At 43.3% G+C, this 20,249-nt stretch overlaps 1 protein-coding gene across 1 annotated transcript in view; it reads left to right on the top strand.

Annotated features, from left to right (window-relative positions):
- Positions 1-20,249, top strand: part of DTNB (dystrobrevin beta) — a 983,126-nt gene that overhangs the window by 344,283 nt on the left and 618,594 nt on the right. Inside the window, exon 8 of the mRNA XM_053709466.1 lies at positions 1-5. This exon is cut by the window's left edge and continues 101 nt beyond it. Coding sequence (XP_053565441.1) covers positions 1-5 — 5 coding nt within the window. The remainder of the gene's footprint in view (positions 6-20,249) is intronic.

Raw genomic sequence — 20,249 nt, 5'->3', positions numbered from 1 at the left:
AAATGGTAAGTATTCCTCAGGCTCTCCAAAACCTATAACAACAAAATAACTGTACTTAAACTGTAGCCTCATTTTGTTTATATAGGAATCCTGTACAGTGCCATAGTCAGAAGTAGCTCTTAGGTGTAGCATTATAGTACAAGAGGCGGTTTAATTTCTTTTAAAACTTACCTTGAATACAAATTATGTTCTTCAGTTTAAGAATAAATATATTGACCATAGCGAAACGCGTAGTAACGGGTGTGGCTGTAGGGCAGTTTGTAAATTGCTATGCCCATTAACATTACTATGCTTGTGTCCATTGGCCAATGTGTGGGGAGTCCATTTGTGTGTGTATATGATATTATATGCAAGGAAGGAGGGCATTAATTTGACTATAAGCGATTATACACACATATATATGAAAGTAGAGGAAACATGGTTATAGAACAGTGCGTGCAGAAAAAGATCATAGATTGCAGCGGAGGAGAGTATGTGTGTGGCCATAGGATAGCTGGTGCATGATAGGGAAGTATACTTAAGTATGTAGGACAGGATATCCAGTGGAGGAGTGTGTCCCCGTGTCCATAGGACAGTATGTACAGGGGAGGAGAGAATGTGTGTGTCTGTACAACAGCATGTGCAGGGGTGGAGAGCATGTGTGTGTCTGTAGGACAGCATGCACAGGGGAGTAGACCATGTGTGTGTCTGTAGGACAGCATGCACAGGGGAGTAGACCATGTGTGTGTCTGTAGGATAGCATGTGCAGGGGAGGAGGGTGTGTGTCTGTAGAATGGCATGTATAGGGGAGGAGAGTGTGTGTCTGTAGAATGGCATGTGCAGGGGAGGAGAGTGTGTGTGTGTCTGTAGAATGGCATGTACAGGGGAGGAGAGTGTGTGTCTGTAGAATGGCATGTGCAGGGGAGGAGAGTGTGTGTGTCTGTAGAATGGCATGTACAGGGGAGAAGAGTGTATGTGTCCGTAGGACAGCCTGCGCAGGTGAGGAGAGCATGTGTATGTGTCTGTAGGACAGCCTGTGCAGGGGATGAGAGCATGTGTATGTGTTTGTAGGACAGCCTGTGCAGGGGAGGAGAGCATGTGTGTGTCTGTAGGACAGCCTGTGCAGGGGAGGAGAGCATGTGTGTGTCTGTAGGACAGCCTGTGCAGGGGATGAGAGCATGTGTATGTGTCTGTAGGACAGCCTGTGCAGGGGAGGAGAGCATGTGTGTGTCTGTAGGACAGCTTGTGCAGGGGAGGAGAGCATGTGTATGTGTCTGTAGGACAGCTTGTGCAGGGGAGGAGAGCATGTGTATGTGTCTGTAGGACAGTCTGTGCAGGGGAGGAGAGCATGTGTGTGTCTGTAGGACAACCTGTTTAGGGGTGGAGGTAGTGTGTCTTTAGGACAGCCTGTGCAGGGGAGGAGAGCATGTGTGTGCCTGTAGGACAACCTGTTTAGGGGAGTAGGATGTGTGTCTGTAGGATAGCCTGTGCAGGGGAGGAGAGTGTGTGTGTCTGTAGGATAGCATGTACAGGGGAGGAGAGTGTGTGTCTGTAGGATAGCCTGTGCAGGGGAGGAGAGCATGTGTGTGTCTGTAGGACAGCCTGTTTAGGGGAGTAGGATGTGTGTCTGTACGATAGCCTGTGCAGGGGAGGAGAGTATGTGTGTGTCTGTAGGACAGCCTGTTTAGGGGAGTAGGATGTGTGTCTGTAGGATAGCCTGTGCAGGGGAGGAGAGTATGTGTGTCTGTAGGATAGCATGTACAGGGTAGAGGAGAGTGTGTGTGTCTGTAGGATAGCATGTACAGGGGAGCAGAGTGTGTGTATCTGTAGGATAGCCTGTGCAGGGGAGCAGAGTGTGTGTGTCTGTAGGACAGCATGTACAGGGGAGGAGAGTATGTGTGTCTGTAGGATAGCATGTACAGGGGAGGAGAGTGTGTGTGTCTGTAGGATAGCCTTTGCAGGGGAGGAGAGTGTGTGTGTCTGTAGGATAGCATGTACAGGGTAGAGGAGAGTGTGTGTGTCTGTAGGATAGCATGTACAGGGGAGCAGAGTGTGTGTGTCTGTAGGATAGCCTGTGCATGGGAGCAGAGTTTGTGTGTCTGTAGGACAGCATGTACAGGGGAGGAGAGTATGTGTGTCTGTAGGATAGCATGTACAGGGGAGGAGAGTGTGTGTGTCTGTAGGATAGCATGTACAGGGGAGGAGAGTGTGTGTGTGTCTGTAGGATAGCATGTACAGGGTAGAGGAGAGTGTGTGTGTCTGTAGGATAGCATGTACAGGGGAGGAGAGTATGTGTGTCTGTAGGATAGCATGTACAGGGGAGGAGAGTGTGTGTGTCTGTAGGATAGCCTGTGCAGGGGAGGAGAGTGTGTGTGTCTGTAGGACAGCATGTGCAGGGTAGGAGAGTGTGTGTGTGTCTGTAGGATAGCCTGTGCAGGGGAGTAGGATGTGTGTCTGTAGGACAGCCTGTGCAGGGGAGTAGGATGTGTGTCTGTAGGATAGCATGTACAGGGGAGGAGAGTGTGTGTGTCTGTAGGATAACCTGTGCAGGGGAGGCGAGTGTGTGTGTCTGTAGGACAGCATGTGCAGGGTAGGAGAGTGTGTGTGTGTCTGTAGGATAGCCTGTGCAGGGGAGTAGGATGTGTGTCTGTAGGACAGCCTGTGCAGGGGAGTAGGATGTGTGTCTGTAGGACAGCCTGTGCAGGGGAGTAGGATGTGTGTCTGTAGGATAGCCTGTGCAGGGGAGGAGAGTATGTGTGAAACTTTTAGTAGAGAGAGGCTCTAACTAGACAGACTACATGTGTAGCACTCAAAGGGTTAATATAGGGTGCATCAATAAGTAATAAAAAGACTCTATTACATGAGGCAAATCAGAGTTGCTGATGAATGAGTGGGCATACATGCTCTACGTTAAAACATAACTTTTATTAAATCAAAAATAATATATAAAATACTGGAAAATTACTTTAAAAACACACTCAGATGCTAAGAATTATTGAACAGTCTGATCACGATGAGTTCAATATAGTAAAGTAGGTAATATATTGTGCTTATCAACTACTTAAGTTAGATTGTATCAAATTATTCCATATTGATACAGTCTTTTAGTAGAGAAGTTTTTACTCAAATAGTTTGTTATAAATAAAAGGATACTTTATTATATTTATTGTGTTATTTGTAAAGCATCTTATATTTATTATTAAACACAAGAGTCACTGAATGATGGGGAGGTGCAATATATCAATACAGCTCTAATATTCAGGTTTAACCCACTAATAGCTTGTATGGGTGTTATACCCTATGTATTTGGAATGAGCTGATAAGTGTGCGGTGCACCCAGCTGGAAGCTACTAGTCACTTAATATTAATCCATGGGGAGTTAACCCCTAGTTTAGATATTTGGATATCAGTCTAATGCTCACTGGTTTTGTTAAAAATTCAATACATATACAGGTTGCAGACTATTCCAGTTCAGCTGGAAACTGTGGGTTTGTGTATAATTCGAAACATTAACAGTGCCACAAGCTTATCATAAACTTATGTGTTAGGCGTAACAGTTGTACACAAATATATGGGAGCAATATCCGTTTGTTATATTGAGAGCTCAACACAGCTAATTTGATCTTCCTCTTGTGCTGTGAGTGTGTTAACCCACAAGCTTATCATGAACTTATGTGTTTGGCATAACAGTTGTACACATATGTATAGGAGCAATATCCGTTCTGTGCAGGGGAGGAGAGCATGTGTGTGTCTGTAGGACAACCTGTTTAGGGGTGGAGGTAGTGTTTCTTTAGGACAGCCTGTGCAGGGGAGGAGAGCATGTGTGTGCCTTTAGGACAACCTGTTTAGGGGAGTAGGATGTGTGTCTGTAGGATAGCCTGTGCAGGGGAGGAGAGTGTGTGTGTCTGTAGGATAGCATGTACAGGGGAGGAGAGTGTGTGTCTGTAGGATAGCCTGTGCAGGGGAGGAGAGCATGTGTGTGTCTGTAGGACAGCCTGTTTAGGGGAGTAGGATGTGTGTCTGTACGATAGCCTGTGCAGGGGAGGAGAGTATGTGTGTGTCTGTAGGACAGCCTGTTTAGGGGAGTAGGATGTGTGTCTGTAGGATAGCCTGTGCAGGGGAGGAGAGTATGTGTGTCTGTAGGATAGCATGTACAGGGTAGAGGAGAGTGTGTGTGTCTGTAGGATAGCCTGTGCAGGGGAGCAGAGTGTGTGTGTCTGTAGGACAGCATGTACAGGGGAGCAGAGTGTGTGTATCTGTAGGATAGCATGTACAGGGGAGGAGAGTGTGTGTGTCTGTAGGATAGCATGTACAGGGGAGGAGAGTGTGTGTGTCTGTAGGATAGCCTTTGCAGGGGAGGAGAGTGTGTGTGTCTGTAGGATAGCATGTACAGGGTAGAGGAGAGTGTGTGTGTCTGTAGGATAGCATGTACAGGGGAGCAGAGTGTGTGTGTCTGTAGGATAGCCTGTGCATGGGAGCAGAGTGTGTGTGTCTGTAGGACAGCATGTACAGGGGAGGAGAGTATGTGTGTCTGTAGGATAGCCTGTGCAGGGGAGGAGAGTGTGTGTGTCTGTAGGATAGCATGTACAGGGGAGGAGAGTGTGTGTGTGTCTGTAGGATAGCATGTACAGGGTAGAGGAGAGTGTGTGTGTCTGTAGGATAGCATGTACAGGGGAGGAGAGTATGTGTGTCTGTAGGATATCATGTACAGGGGAGGAGAGTGTGTGTGTCTGTAGGATAGCCTGTGCAGGGGAGGTGAGTGTGTGTCTGTAGGACAGCATGTGCAGGGTAGGAGAGTGTGTGTGTGTCTGTAGGATAGCCTGTGCAGGGGAGTAGGATGTGTGTCTGTAGGACAGCCTGTGCAGGGGAGTAGGATGTGTGTCTGTAGGACAGCCTGTGCAGGGGAGTAGGATGTGTGTCTGTAGGACAGCCTGTGCAGGGGAGTAGGATGTGTGTCTGTAGGATAGCCTGTGCAGGGGAGGAGAGTAGGTGTGAAACTTTTAGTAGAGAGAGGCTCTAACTAGACAGACTACATGTGTAGCACTCAAAGGGTTAATATAGGGTGCATCAATAAGTAATAAAAAGACTCTATTACATGAGGCAAATCAGAGTTGCTGATGAATGAGTGGGCATACATGCTCTACGTTAAAACATAACTTTTATTAAATCAAAAATAATATATAAAATACTGGAAAATTACTTTAAAAACACACTCAGATGCTAAGAATTATTGAACAGTCTGATCACGATGAGTTCAATATAGTAAGTAGGTAATATATTGTGCTTATCAACTACTTAAAGGGACAGTCTACACTTATAACAACCTTAGTCCATCCGTTAGATTATTTTCTGATTTTCATTACTCACCCCTGCAACCATATTGAGTCATCTACACATCCAGAGTTGTTCTCAATGACAAGTTATATTCCGACGGTTAGAAATGGCCGCTCCGCTCCACCTACCCAATACATCACCCACTCTCTTATTTTCAACTTTCCAATAGAAAATTGATCACCGATTAAAATACTGTAACGCGCTTTCAGTGCTTCGCGCATGCGCAACATCACTGGAAACCAACTATCCGGAACCAAACTTTATCTCTATGTTTCTGCTGCATTCAAATATCAGAAGTACTTCAGAGTGTTAGAATCAACGGAGGAATCGCAAAAAAAAGGGAGCGCTTTTGGGTTTGCTCAGATAACGCTGACAGACTTCCGGTTTCGAGCTGCATCTCTACGAGCATGCGTGTTAGAGTCCTATGACGTTGCTAGGTGCTCCGTGCACGAGTGTTATAGGGAAGGAGAACCACTTGATAAGGTAGGAGGAGAAGCTATTGGGAGGAGTTTGGCGGCCATACTTGAATCATGAAATATAAACTTCTTTTGAGAAAATGTGGGTGAGTGAATAAGCGAAAATATGGATGCAGGGGTTCAATACAATTGCCAGCAAAAGATCGTAGCTAAGGGCTAAGGTTGTTATAGGTGTAGACTGTCCCTTTAAGTTAGATTGTATCAAATTATTCCATATTGATACAGTCTTTTAGTAGAGAAGTTTTTACTCAAATAGTTTGTTATAAATAAAAGGATACTTTATTATATTTATTGTGTTATTTGTAAAGCATCTTATATTTATTATTAAACACAAGAGTCACTGAATGATGTGGAGTTGCAATATATCAATATAGCTCTAATATTCAGGTTTAACCCACTAATAGCTTGTATGGGTGTTATACCCTATGTATTTGGAATGAGCTGATAAGTGTGCGGTGCACCCAGCTGGAAGCTACTAGTCACTTAATATTAATCCATGGGGAGTTAACCCCTAGTTTAGATATTTGGATATCAGTCTAATGCTCACTGGTTTTGTTAAAAATTCAATACATATACAGGTTGCAGACTATTCCAGTTCAGCTGGAAACTGTGGGTTTGTGTATAATTCAAAACATTAACAGTGCCACAAGCTTATCATAAACTTATGTGTTAGGCGCAACAGTTGTACACAAATATATGGGAGCAAGATCCGTTCGTTATATTGAGAGCTCAACACAGCTAATTTGATCTTCCTCTTGTGCTGTGAGTGTGTTAACCCACAAGCTTATCATGAACTTATGTGTTTGGCATAACAGTTGTACACATATGTATAGGAGCAATATCCGTTCGTGATATTGAGAGCTCAACACAGCTGATTTGATCTTTTTCATACGCTGTGAGTATGTTTACCCGCTGTGCGTGTGGATAGATTATAGCTCTTAGTTGTATCAGCCTTAACCGTCACTCATTAAAGCTTTGTAAGTGTGGTTATACTGTTATTAAACATAGAGCTATGAACAGTGGTTGCTAGTTATGTAGCGATATCAATCAAAGGTTAACCCTCCTGCCCAATGTGAAGCTCAAATAATGATGGTATGAATGGTCCTTTGAAAAAGCCGTTAGGGCGAAACATGTCAGGGACGTTAGGGAAATGGTGAGGAGTCCTGGAGCTCCTGTATTTTTAGATTAGCCTCAGAATGCTATAATACTGAAATGTTAGACCTGATCTGATTTATTTACTAATTTGTAATTGTAGGTACTGAGCTACTGTTATATTAAGATAGCATTTAACCTTATATGCTAAACATTTAGTAGTGGAGTTTATTTTGCAATTGATATTTAAGCTAAATATTTGGAAGTGGGGCTCACTTGTACTTGAAACGACAGTGGAATGAGCTATCATTCTATACAGCCGTTTGCTTTATATATTGGGCAACGCTGATTGCAGACTATATGCGGATAGCTTTACTAGGCAATAGGTAGGAGTTAACACACTTACCGGTAATCATCTATCCACATATCAGTGGGGCTCACATACCATCATTATTAGAGCTTCACATTGGGCAGGAGGGTTAACCTTTGATTGATATCGCTACATAACTAGCAACCACTGTTCATAGCTCTATGTTTAATAACAGTATAACCACACTTACAAAGCTTTAATGAGTGACGGTTAAGGCTGATACAACTAAGAGCTATAATCTATCCACACGCACAGCGGGTAAACATACTCACAGCGCATGAGAAAGATCAAATCAGCTGTGTTGAGCTCTCAATATCACGAACGGATATTGCTCCTATACATATGTGTACAACTGTTATGCCAAACACATAAGTTCATGATAAGCTTGTGGGTTAACACACTCACAGCACAAGAGGAAGATCAAATTAGCTGTGTTGAGCTCTCAATATCACGAACGGATATTGCTCCCATATATTTGTGTACAACTGTTACGCCTAACACATAAGTTTATGATAAGCTTGTGGCATTGTTAATGTTTCGAATTATACACAAACCCACAGTTTCCAGCTGAACTGGAATAGTCTGCAACCTGTATATGTATTGAATTTTTAACAAAACCAGTGAGCATTAGACTGATATCCAAATATCTAAACTAGGGGTTAACTCCCCATGGATTAATATTAAGTGACTAGTAGCTTCCAACTGGGTGCACTGCACACTTATCAGCTTATTCCAAATACATAGGGTATAACACCCATACAAGCTATTAGTGGGTTAAACCTGAATATTAGAGCTGTATTGATATATTGCAACTCCACATCATTCAGTGACTCTTGTGTTTAATAATAAATATAAGATGCTTTACAAATAACACAATAAATATAATAAAGTATCCTTTTATTTATAACAAACTATTTGAGTAAAAACTTCTCTACTAAAAGACTGTATCAATATGGAATAATTTGATACAATCTAACTTAAGTAGTTGATAAGCACAATATATTACCTACTTTACTATATTGAACTCATCGTGATCAGACTGTTCAATAATTCTTAGCATCTGAGTGTGTTTTTAAAGTAATTTTCCAGTATTTTATATATTATTTTTGATTTAATAAAAGTTATGTTTTAACGTAGAGCATGTATGCCCACTCATTCATCAGCAACTCTGATTTGCCTCATGTAATAGAGTCTTTTTATTACTTATTGATGCACCCTATATTAACCCTTTGAGTGCTACACATGTAGTCTGTCTAGTTAGAGCCTCTCTCTACTAAAAGTTTCATATGTTTAATACTACATAGCACCTAGTCCAGTCAACTAAATTTGCAAGGGAACAGTTCCCAAACTTTACTAATAGTGATACGGGGTTAAAAGTAATATAGAGTATCAAAGAAATACTTGTATAGCAGTGCCGTTGATACCCCCCTCTCTCCAGAGGAGAGTATGTGTGTCTGTAGGATAGCCTGTGCTGGGGAGGAGAGTGTGTGTGTCTGTAGGACAGCATGCACAGGGGAGGAGAGTGTGTGTGTCTGTAGGATAGCCTATGCTGGGGAGGAGAGTGTGTGTGTCTGTAGGACAGCATGCACAGGGGAGGAGAGTGTGTGTGTGTCTGTAGGATAGCATGTACAGGGGAGAGGATAGTGTGTGTGTCTGTAGGATAACGTGTACAGGGGAGCAGAGTGTGTGTGTCTGTAGGATAGCCTGTGCAGGGGAGCAGAGTGTGTGTGTCTGTAGGATAACATGTACAGGGGAGCAGAGTGTGTGTGTCTGTAGGATAGCCTGTGCAGGGGAGAAGAGTGTGTGTGTCTGTAGGACAGCATGTACAGGGGAGGAGAGTGTGTGTGTCTGTAGGATAGCCTGTGCAGGGGAGGAGAGTGTGTGTGTCTGTAGGATAGCATGTACAGGGGAGGAGAGTGTGTGTGTGTCTGTAGGATAGCATGTACAGGGGAGGAGAGTGTGTGTGTCTGTAGGATAGCATGTACAGGGGAGGAGAGTGTGTGTGTGTCTGTAGGATAGCCTGTGCATGGGAGGAGAGCATGTATGTGTCTGTAGGACAGCCTGTTTAGGGGAGTAGGATGTGTGTCTGTAGGATAGCCTGTGCAGGGGAGGAGAGTATGTGTGTCTGTAGGATAGCATGTACAGGGGAGGAGAGTGTGTGTGTCTGTAGGATAGCCTGTGCAGGGGAGGAGAGTGTGTGTGTCTGTAGGACAGCCTGTGTAGGGGAGGAGAGTGTGTGTGTCTGTAGGAGAGCATGTGTGTGTCTGTAGGACAGCATGTACAGAGGATATCAAGAGAACAAAGAAAAATTGATAATATAAGTCAATTAGAAAATGTTTTAAAATCATATGCTCTATCTGAGTCATAAAAGAAAAAATGTGGGTTTCATATCCCTTTAATCCCTCTCGGCTTTCTAGTATTCCAGTCTTATCTTTGCCTCCCAGGACGAAGGTAAAAAATGTAGGTGCTCCAGATTCTTCATTGACGGGGTCCTCAGACCAACTTGAGGCCCCACATAGAGCTGCTATTGAGAGTCAGATGGGAGATTGGAATATGGTGCAGTGACAGAATCACTCCCATTAAGTAATTAGTCACAAGTCTGCCACAGTTGTTGTGGGGAGCATTCCTGTATAGATCCTCTGCTGTGACTCACAAAGCACTGGATGGGCTCTCTACTTGAAGCAGTCTTTTCTGCAGCTAGTATGCACAGTATAATCGGTGCATATGAGGTAAGTGCAGCCATTTCATGCACCTCACGCAAGCTATTAGTAGGTACACCAATTCTGAGGTACATCATAGCCAGAGGACATATTTCAGACATTTACCATATTTTAGAAAGGCTATTATTTATATTGCTTAAAAGTCCATTACACATTTGGGAGACTTTCCTAGCTAGTGGAATAGTCTTTGTGAATTTTATTTTCTTTCTAATGGCATGATGATTTCACGGATCATCTAATTACTATTGGGAATATCACTCCTGTCCAGCAGGAGGCGGCAAAGTGCACCACAGCAAAGCTGTTAAATATCACCTCCCTTCCCTCCAACCCCAGTCACTCTCTTTGCCTACGTTAGAGCAAGGAAGTGGTAAAATTAGGTGTTTGAAAAGATTCTTCAATCAAGAGTTTATTATTTTTTTTTAACACAAGCTTGTGTTGCTTGTTCTGCTAGGGTGTAGCCGTAGTCCACATCAGTCTCTTCAGTTGAGCAGTGGTGGCTTTCAAGCAATGGGAACTTGTGGGACATAATTCTCACTGCGCTTCCCATATAGTTAATGCTGCTCTAATACTGAAAGTCTGAGTAAGATTACTCAGACTTTATCTTTTTTTCCACAGGTCCATGTGAGGGAGAGGACCTCTCAAATCTGATGAGCTGCCTTACTGCCGAGCAGATTTCTAAGGTAAGTGCTAAGTTTATTTTCTGGAGTTATGAACACAGGAAAATTGGCACTTTATTATATATAAGGACACAAAAGATGACATTATCCTTGGGAGTGAGGATGACGTTAAAGGGCAGTTATGGCAGGCACTGGGGATGAGGAGATGTGGCTCATGTGTTAGGTGCGATTTCACAACTCCCGACGGCTTTATTTTTACAGTCATTTGCCGACCGGGAGGTTTACTTTTGATACGCCCACAATGGGCGGAGCTAAACTACGCGGCAATGTTTGCGCGCTCTTTTTTTCTGTATCTCTTCATTTCCGGTGTTACGGAGAAGTGGTTAGGAAGTATTTCTCTGCTACGTTATGGTGTCGCAGAACAGCCTCGGATACGTTATTAAAGTGTATTAAATGAGTCCGGACGTATACTATCTGTGAAATATACTGGTGGCAGGTAGGCACCTCAGCAAAGCTTAGCTGAGGTGTGGAGATTGCTGTTTATTTAAAAAAAAATTATTTTTTTTTGTAAAGCAAAATAAAGACGTTACATTTAACATTTAAAGACACAGTAACGTTTTTTTGTGAGGTTATTTCTAGTTAAGGTACCCAAATTGTGAATAAAGATGGACCAAGAGGCCCTGCAAGATGTTACATGTACTTTATGTTTTGATGCTAATGTGGAACCACCAATCCCTTTCTGTTCCTCATGTATTGAGAGAACTTTACATTTCAGGGATAGACTTTTTTCTGAGCCAACATTGTCTGGGGCGGATGCTGTGCAGGAGCCTTCTGACAATGTTCAATATATGCCGCAGCTTTCTCCTCAAGCGTCCCAAAACTTAGCATCCATACAACCAGTGCCCTGCGCTTCCTCCACTACTCCACCAGGAGTTACATTGCAAGACATTGCTTCCCTCATGTCCACTGCGGTTTCTGATGCGTTGTCTGCTTTTCCCATGCTGCAGGGAAAGCGCAAGAGAAATAGTAAACAATCAGTGAGTGAGGTTACTGACACAGTTGTTGCTATCTCAAAGACCCCCCTCCCAGAAGCCTGAGGTGGAGGATACTTCGGTAGCATCTGAGGATGAAATCTCAGATTCTGACAGTGTAATTCCTCCTGCTGATACTGAAGTTGTATCTTTCAGGTTTAAGCTAGAATACCTCCGTCTGTTACTTAAGGAGGTTTTAACTACACTGGATGACAGCGACACCACAGTCGTAGTTAATCCTAAGAAATTCGGTAAGCTAAACAAATATTTTTATGTACTTTCCATGGTGGAGGTTTTTCCTGTACCAGATCGAGCTACTGAGATCATTGCTAAGGAATGGGAGAGACCGGGTATCCCTTTCTCCAACATTGGTGTGTCCGGTCCACGGCGTCATCCATAACTTGTGGGAATATTCTCTTCCCCAACAGGAAATGGCAAAGAGCACAGCAAAAGCTGTCCATATAGTCCCTCCCAGGCTCCGCCCCCCCAGTCATTCTCTTTGCCGCTCTGAACAAGTAGCATCTCCACGGAGATGGTGAAGAGTATGTGGTGTTTAGTTGTAGTTTTTTATTCTTCTATCAAGAGTTTATTTTAAAATAGTGCTGGTATGTACTATTTACTCTGAAACAGAAAGAGATGAAGAGTTCTGTTTATAAGAGGAGGATGATTTTAGCAGCAGTAACTAAAATCGATTGCTGTTCCCACACAGGACTGTTGAGCTGAGAGAACTTCAGTTGGGGGGAACAGTTTGCAGACTTTTCTGCTTAAGGTATGACTAGCCATTTTTCTAACAAGACTGTGTAATGCTGGAAGGCTGTCATTTTTCCCCTCATGGGGATCGGTAAGCCATTTTCTTAGTCTCAAACAGAATAAAGGGCTTATTATGGGCTATAAACTGGTAGACACTTTTATGGGCTAAATCGATTGCTTTATTTAGGTATTATATACAGTTTGAAGTTGAATTTCACACTTTTATAACTTTGGGGAACGTTTTTTTACGCCAGGCACTTGTTTAGACACCTTCCCAGTCAGGAAGGGCCTTTCTCTGTAGTAGGCAGAGCCTCATTTTCGCGCCATTACTGCACAGTTACTTTTGAGAGCAGTACATGCAGCTGCATGTGTGTGGGTCTGGAATTCACTGAAAAGGTTCCTAGAAAGCTTCATTTGGTATCGTATACCCCTCTGGGATTGGTGAAGTCGCAGCAAAGGCTGGGGCTGGGACTGTAAGGGGGTTAAAGTTGTAAACGGCTCCGGTTTCCACATTTTAAGGGTTAACAGCCTGAAATTTGGCATGCAATGCTTTGAATGCTTTAAGACACTGTGGTGAAAATTTGGTAAAGATTGGATAATTCCTTCATAGTTTTTCACATATTCAGTAATAAAGTGTGCACTGTTTAACATTTAAAGAGACAGTAACGGTTTTGTTTTAAAACGGTTTTTGTGCTTTATTAACCAGTTTAAGCCTGTTTAACATGTCTGTGCCTTCAGATAGATCATGTTCTGTATGTATGGAAGCCAATGTGATTCCCCCTTCTAATATGTGTGATAATTGTGCCATAGCGTCCAAACAAAGTAAGGACAGTACTGTCACAGATAATAAAGTTGCCCAAGATGATTCCTCAGATGAAGGAAGTAGACATAGTTCTACATCATCTCCTTTGTCTACACCAGTTTTGCCCACGCATGAGACCCCTAGTACTTCTAGCGCGCCAATGCTTGTTACTATGCAACAATTGACGGCAGTAATGGATAACTCCATAGCAAATATTTTATCCAAAATGCCAGCATTTCAGAGAAAGCACGATTGCTCTGTTTTAAACACTGTAGAGCAGGAGGGCGCTGATGATAATTTTTCTGTCATACCCTCACACCAATCTGAAGTGGCAATGAAGGGAGGTTTTGTCAGATGGGGAAATTTCTGATACAGGAAGAATTTCTCAGCAGGCAGAACCTGATGTTGTGACATTTAAATTTAAATTAGAGCATCTCCGCGCATTGCTTAAAGAGGTGCTATCTACTTTGGATGATTGTGACAATCTGGTCATCCCAGAAAAATTGTGCAAGATGGACAAGTTCCTAGAGGTCCCGGTGCACCCTGATGCTTTTCCAATACCCAAGCGGGTGGCGGACATAGTGAATAAGGAGTGGGAGAAGCCAGGCATACCTTTTGCCCCTCCTCCTATATTTAAGAAATTATTCCCTATGGTCGACCCCAGAAAGGAGTTATGGCAAACAGTCCCTAAGGTCGAGGGGGCGGTTTCTACACTAGCCAAACGACCATTCCTATTGAGGACAATTGTGCTTTCAAAGATCCTATGGATAAAAAATTGGAGGGTTTGCTTAAAAAGATTTTTGTATAGCAAGGTTACTTCCTTCAACCTATTTCGTGTATTATTCCTGTCACTACAGCAGCGTGGTTCTGGTTCGAAGAACTAGAAAAATCGCTCAGTAGGGAAACTCCGTATGAGGAAGTTATGGACAGAATTCACGCACTTAAGTTAGCTAATTCCTTTATTTTATATGCCGCTTTGCAGTTAGCAAGATTAGCGGCGAAAAATTTCAGGGTTTGCAATTGTGGCGCGCAGAGCGCTCTGGCTAAAGTCTTGGTCGGCGGATGTATCTTCCAAGACAAAATTGCTTAATATCCCTTTCAAAGGTAAGACCCTTTTTGGGCCAGAATTGAAAGAAATTATTTCAGACATCCCTGGGGGTAAGGGCCATGCCCTCCCACAAGATAGGTCTTTCAAGGCTAAGAATAAGTCTAATTTTCGTTCCTTTCGCAATTTCAGGAATGGACCGGCTTCCAACTCTGCAGCCTCTAGACAAGAGGGTAACGCTTCCCAGACTAAACCAGCTTGGAAACCGATGCAAGACTGGAACAAGGGTAAACAGGCCAAGAAGCCTGCTGCTGCTACCAAGACAGCATGAAGGGGTAGCCCCCGATCCGGGACCAGATCTAGTAAGGGGCAGACTCTCTCTCTTTGCTCAGGCTTGGGCAAGAGATGTTCAGGATCCCTGGGCACTAGAAATAGTCTCTCAGGGTTATCTTCTAGAATTCAAGGAACTACCCCCAAGGGGAAGGTTCCACATGTCTCACTTATCTTCAAACCAAATAAAGAGACAGGCATTCTTACATTGTGTAGAAGACCTGTTAAAGATGGGAGTGATACACCCAGTTCCAACTGTGGAACAAGGTCAGGGGTTTTACTCAAATCTGTTTGTAGTTCCCAAAAAAGAGGGAACTTTCAGACCAATTCTGGATTTAAAGATTCTAAACAAATTTCTCAGAGTTCCATCGTTCAAAATGGAAACTATTCGAACGATTTTACCTACAATCCAGGAGGGTCAATTTATGACTACCGTGGATTTAAAGATGCGTATCTACATATTCCTATCCACAAAGATAATTTTCAGTTCCTAAGGTTCGCCTTTCTGGACAAGCATTACCTGTTCGTGGCTCTTCCATTCGGGCTAGCCACTGCTCCAAGGATTTTCACAAAGGTGCTCGGGTCCCTTCTAGCGGTTCTAAGACCAAGGGGTATTGCAGTGGCACCTTACCTGGACGACATCCTAATCCAAGCGTCGTCCCTTTCCAAAGCAAAGGCTCATACAGACATTGTTCTAGCCTTTCTCAGATCTCACGGGTGGAAGGTGAACGTAGAAAAGAGTTCCCTGTCTCAGTCGACAAGAGTTCCCTTCTTGGGAACAATAATAGATTCTTTAGAAATGAAGATTTTCCTGACAGATGTCAGAAAGTCAAAGCTTCTAAACGCTTGTCAAGTTCTTCACTCTATTCTGCAGCCTTCCATAGCTCAGTGCATGGAAGTAGTAGGGTTGATGGTTGCAGCAATGGACATAGTTCTTTTTGCTCGAATTCATCTAAGACCATTACAACTGTGCATGCTCAAGCAGTGGAATGGGGACTATACAGACTTGTCTCCAAGGATTCAAGTAGACCAGATGACCAGAGACTCACTCCGTTGGTGGCTGACCCAGGATCACCTGTCCCAGGGAATGAGCTTCCGCAGACCAGAGTGGGTCATCGTCACGACCGACGCCAGTCTATTAGGCTGGGGCGCGGTCTGGGATTCCCTGAAAGCTCAGGGTCTATGGTCTCGGGAAGAGTCTCTTCTCCCGATAAACATTCTGGAACTGAGAGCGATATTCAATGCTCTCCGGGCTTGGCCTCAACTAGCGAAGGCCAGATTCATAAGATTCCAGTCAGACAACATGACTGTTGCTTACATCAACCATCAGGGGGGAACAAGGAGTTCCCTGGCGATGAGAGAGGTGTCCAAAATCATCAAATGGGCGGAGGATCACTCCTGCCATCTATCTGCGATCCACATCCCAGGTGTAGACAACTGGGAGGCGGATTATCTGAGTCGTCAGACTTTCCATCCGGGGGAGTGGGAACTTCACCCGGAGGTGTTTGCCCAGTTGACTCAATTATGGGGCATTCCAGACATGGATCTGTTGGCATCTCGTCAGAACTTCAAGGTTCCTTGCTACGGGTCCAGATCCAGGGATCCCAAGGCGACTCTAGTGGATGCATTAGTGGCGCCTTGGTCCTTCAACCTAGCTTATGCGTTTCCACCGTTCCCTCTCCTTCCCAGGCTGGTAGCCAGGATCAAACAGGAGAAGGCCTCAGTGATTCTGATAGCTCCTGCGTGGCCACGCAGGACTTGGTATGCAGACCTGGTGAATATGTCATCGGCTCCACCATAGAAGCTACCTTTGAGACAGGATCTTCTAGTGTAAGGTCCATTCGAACATCCAAATCTAATTTCTCTCCAGCTGACTGCTTGGAAATTGAACGCTTGATTTTATCCAAGCGCGGGTTTTCGGATTCAGTGATAGATACTTTGGTCCAAGCCAGAAAACCTGTGAATAGAAAGATTTACCATAAAATATGGAAAAGATATATCTTTTGGTGTGAATCCAAGGGATTCTCATGGAGTAAGATTAAAATTCCAAGGATCCTCTCCTTTCTCCAAGAAGTTTGGATAAGGGATTGTCAGCGAGTTCTCTAAAGGGACAGATTTCTGCTCTATCTGTCTTGTTACACAAACGACTGGCAGCTGTGCCAGATGTTCAAGCTTTTGTACAGGCTTTGGTCAGGATCAAGCCTGTTTACAGACCCATGACTCCTCCCTGGAGTCTAAATTTAGTTCTTTCAGTTCTTCAAGGGGTTCCGTTTGAACCCTTACATTCCATAGATATCAAGTTATTATCTTGGAAAGTTCTGTTTTTGGTTGTTATTTCTTCTGCTAGAAGAGTTTCTGAATTATCTGCTTTGCAGTGTGACCCACCCTATCTGGTGTTCCATTCAGATAAGGTTGTTTTGCGTACCAAGCCTGGTTTTCTTCCAAAGGTTGTTTCCAACAAGAATATTAACCAGGAAATAGTTGTTCCTTCTTTGTATCCGAATCCAGTTTCAAAGAAGGAACGTTTGTTACACAATTTAGATGTAGTCCGTGCTTTAAAGTTCTATTTAGAAGCAACAAAGGATTTCAGACAAACTTCTTCTCTGTTTGTCGTTTATTCTGGTAAGAGGAGAGGTCAAAAAGCTACTGCTACCTCTCTTTCCTTCTGGCTGAAAAGCATCATCCGATTGGCTTACGAGACTGCCGGACGGCAGCCTCCTGAACGAATCACAGCTCACTCTACTAGGGCTGTGGCTTCCACATGGGCCTTCAAGAACGAGGCTTCTGTTGATCAGATATGTAAGGCAGCGACTTGGTCTTCTCTGCACACTTTTGCCAAATTCTACAAATTTGATACTTTTGCTTCTTCGGAGGCTATTTTTGGGAGAAAGGTTTTGCAAGCCGTGGTGCCTTCTGTTTAGGTAACCTGATTTGCTCCCTCCCTTCATCCGTGTCCTAAAGCTTTGGTATTGGTTCCCACAAGTTATGGATGACGCCGTGGACCGGACACACCAATGTTGGAGAAAACAGAATTTATGCTTACCTGATAAATTACTTTCTCCAACGGTGTGTCCGGTCCACGGCCCGCCCTGGTTTTTTAAAAATTTCTTTCTTTATACACTACAGTCACCACGGCACCCTATAGTTTCTCCTTTTTTTCTCCTATCCGTCGGTCGAATGACTGGGGGGGCGGAGCCTGGGAGGGACTATATGGACAGCTTTTGCTGTGCTCTTTGCCATTTCCTGTTGGGGAAGAGAATATTCCCACAAGTTATAGATGACGCCGTGGACCGGACACACCGTTGGAGAAAGTAATTTATCAGGTAAGCATAAATTCTGTTTTTTCTCCATCTCCTATATTTAAAAAGATGTTTTCCCATAGCAGACTCTATCAAGGAGTCTTGGCAAACAGTACCCAAGGTGGAAGGGGCAATTTCCACTCTGGCTAAGAGGACTACTATCCCCATAGAGGATAGTTGTGCTTTTAAGGACCCTATGGACAAAAAATTAGAAGGGTCACTCAAGAAGATATATGTACACCAGGGTTTACAATGGCAACCTGCAGTGTGCATTGCTACCGTCACTAGTGCGTCTGCATACTGGTTTGATGCATTGTCTGACTCTATTAGGACCGACACTCCCCTTGAGGAGATCCAGGATAGGATAAAGGCCCTTAAGTTGGCCAATTCCTTTATTACGGATGCTTCGCTACAGGTTCTTAAACTGGGAGCAAAGATTTCGGGTTTTGCTGTACTAGCCCGCAGAGCTTTATGGTTAAAATCTTAGTCTGTGGATGTGTCATCTAAGTCTAAACTTTTGGCGATTCCTTACAAGGGAAAGACCTTGTTTGGACCGGGTTTGACGGAAATAATTTCTGACATTACTGGAGGAAAGGGCCATTTCCTCCCTCAGGATAAGAGAAACAAACAAAAGGGACGTCAGAGTAATTTTCGTTCCTTTTGAAATTTCAAGGGTAATCCTTCCACTCCCTCTTCCAAGCAGGGGGGGAAATGTTTTTTTTTCTCCCTCAGGGCAAGTGGTTTCCATTCATTTTGTCAATCTAGGAACCAAAAATGTTCCTCTTCCTTACCTTCCCCTTAATCTTCCATATCCTACTGAAAGTTTAATACCAGTTGGAACAAAGCAAAGCATTCTAGTGCCTTCTTCCTCTTCCAAATTAGCATGAAGTTTTGGCCCAATCCATATTCTTTTCTGTTAGGGGGCAGTTTGTTCAAGATCTCTGGGGTTGTAAAGTTTCCCAGAATTGCAGAATAGGTTTCAATTCAAAGCATACTCTTTTTCCATTGTTTAAATTAAATAGGGATTTCTCTTGTTAAGTGTGTTCAGTCCACGGGTCATCCATTACTTATGGGATATATTCTCCTTCCCAACAGGAAGTTGCAAGAGGATCACCCAAGCAGAGCTGCTATATAGCTCCTCCCCTCACATGTCATATCCAGTCATTCTCTTGCAACCCTCAACAAAGAAGGAGGTCGCGAGAGGAGCTGGAGTTTTTACTTAACTATTCTTCAATCAAAAGTTTGTTATTTTAAATGGCACCGGAGTGTGCTGTTTTTCTATCTCAGGCAGTATTTGGAAGAAGAAACTGCCTGCGTTTTTTATCTATGATCTTAGCAGGCGTAACTAAGATCCACTGGCTGTTCTCGACATTCTGAGGAGTGGGGTAACTTCAGAAACTGGGAATAGCATGCGGGGTCCTCCGCAAATGAGGTATGTGCAGTACTTTATTTTCTGGGAATGGAATTGACTAAGAAAATACTGCTGTTACCGTATGATGTAAGTACAGCCTTAAATGCAGTAGTAGCGACTGGTATCAGGCTGATAAATGTATGCGCAGTCGAGTTATATTCTAGGGACTAGAATTTGACTGAGAAAATACTGTTAACACTGAAATAATACTTAAGCCTTCTCTGCAGTGGTAGCGACTGGTAGCAGGCTTAGTGATAGCTTTGCATGACATTGAAAAATGTTGTTTTTTTAATAAAACGTTTACTGGCATGTTATTCGTTTTTTGTGAGGTACTTTGGTGATAAATCGCTTTGGGCATGATTTTTTCCACATGGCTAACATATTTTTCTGCATGGAAACCGTTATATCAGGGCTCCCACTGTTGTGATTGGAGTGGGAGGGCCCTTGTTTTAGCGCCTTGTTGCGCAGTTAAAATTATTGCACAGTCTTTCTGCTTCTTCCTCCTTGATCCAGGACGTCTCTAGAGAGCTCAGGGGTCTGCAAATTTCATTTGTGAGGGAGGTAATCAGTCACAGCAGATCTGTGACAGTGTGCTGACTGTGATTAAAAGCGTTAAATCTTAATTGATATCTGTTTTATCCGTTTTGGGTATCGAGGGGTTAATCATCCTTTTGCTAATGGGTGTAATCCTCTGCTAATAGTACACTTCTTGTTAAGAATTGTTTAATTATATCTGTATTTTTGAAGCGCTGCAGCGTTTTTTATATTGCTTGTAAAACTTATTGAAGGTGATTTCCAAGCTTGTTATTTTCATTGCTAAGTCTGTTTTAAACATGTCTGATTCAGAGGAAACTGTTTGTTCATCATGTTCAAAAGCCAATGTGGAGCCCAATAGAACGATGTGTACCAATTGTATTGATATTGCTTTGAATAAAAGTCAATCTGTACCGATAAAGAAGCTATCACCAGACAACGAGGGGGAAGTTATGCCGC

This window comes from Bombina bombina, chromosome 4 (assembly GCF_027579735.1).
Source record: "Bombina bombina isolate aBomBom1 chromosome 4, aBomBom1.pri, whole genome shotgun sequence".
Classification (NCBI taxonomy): Eukaryota; Metazoa; Chordata; class Amphibia; order Anura; family Bombinatoridae; genus Bombina; species Bombina bombina.
Note: the sequence above shows the minus strand (reverse complement) of the source record. Positions and strands in the feature narration are given on the sequence as shown.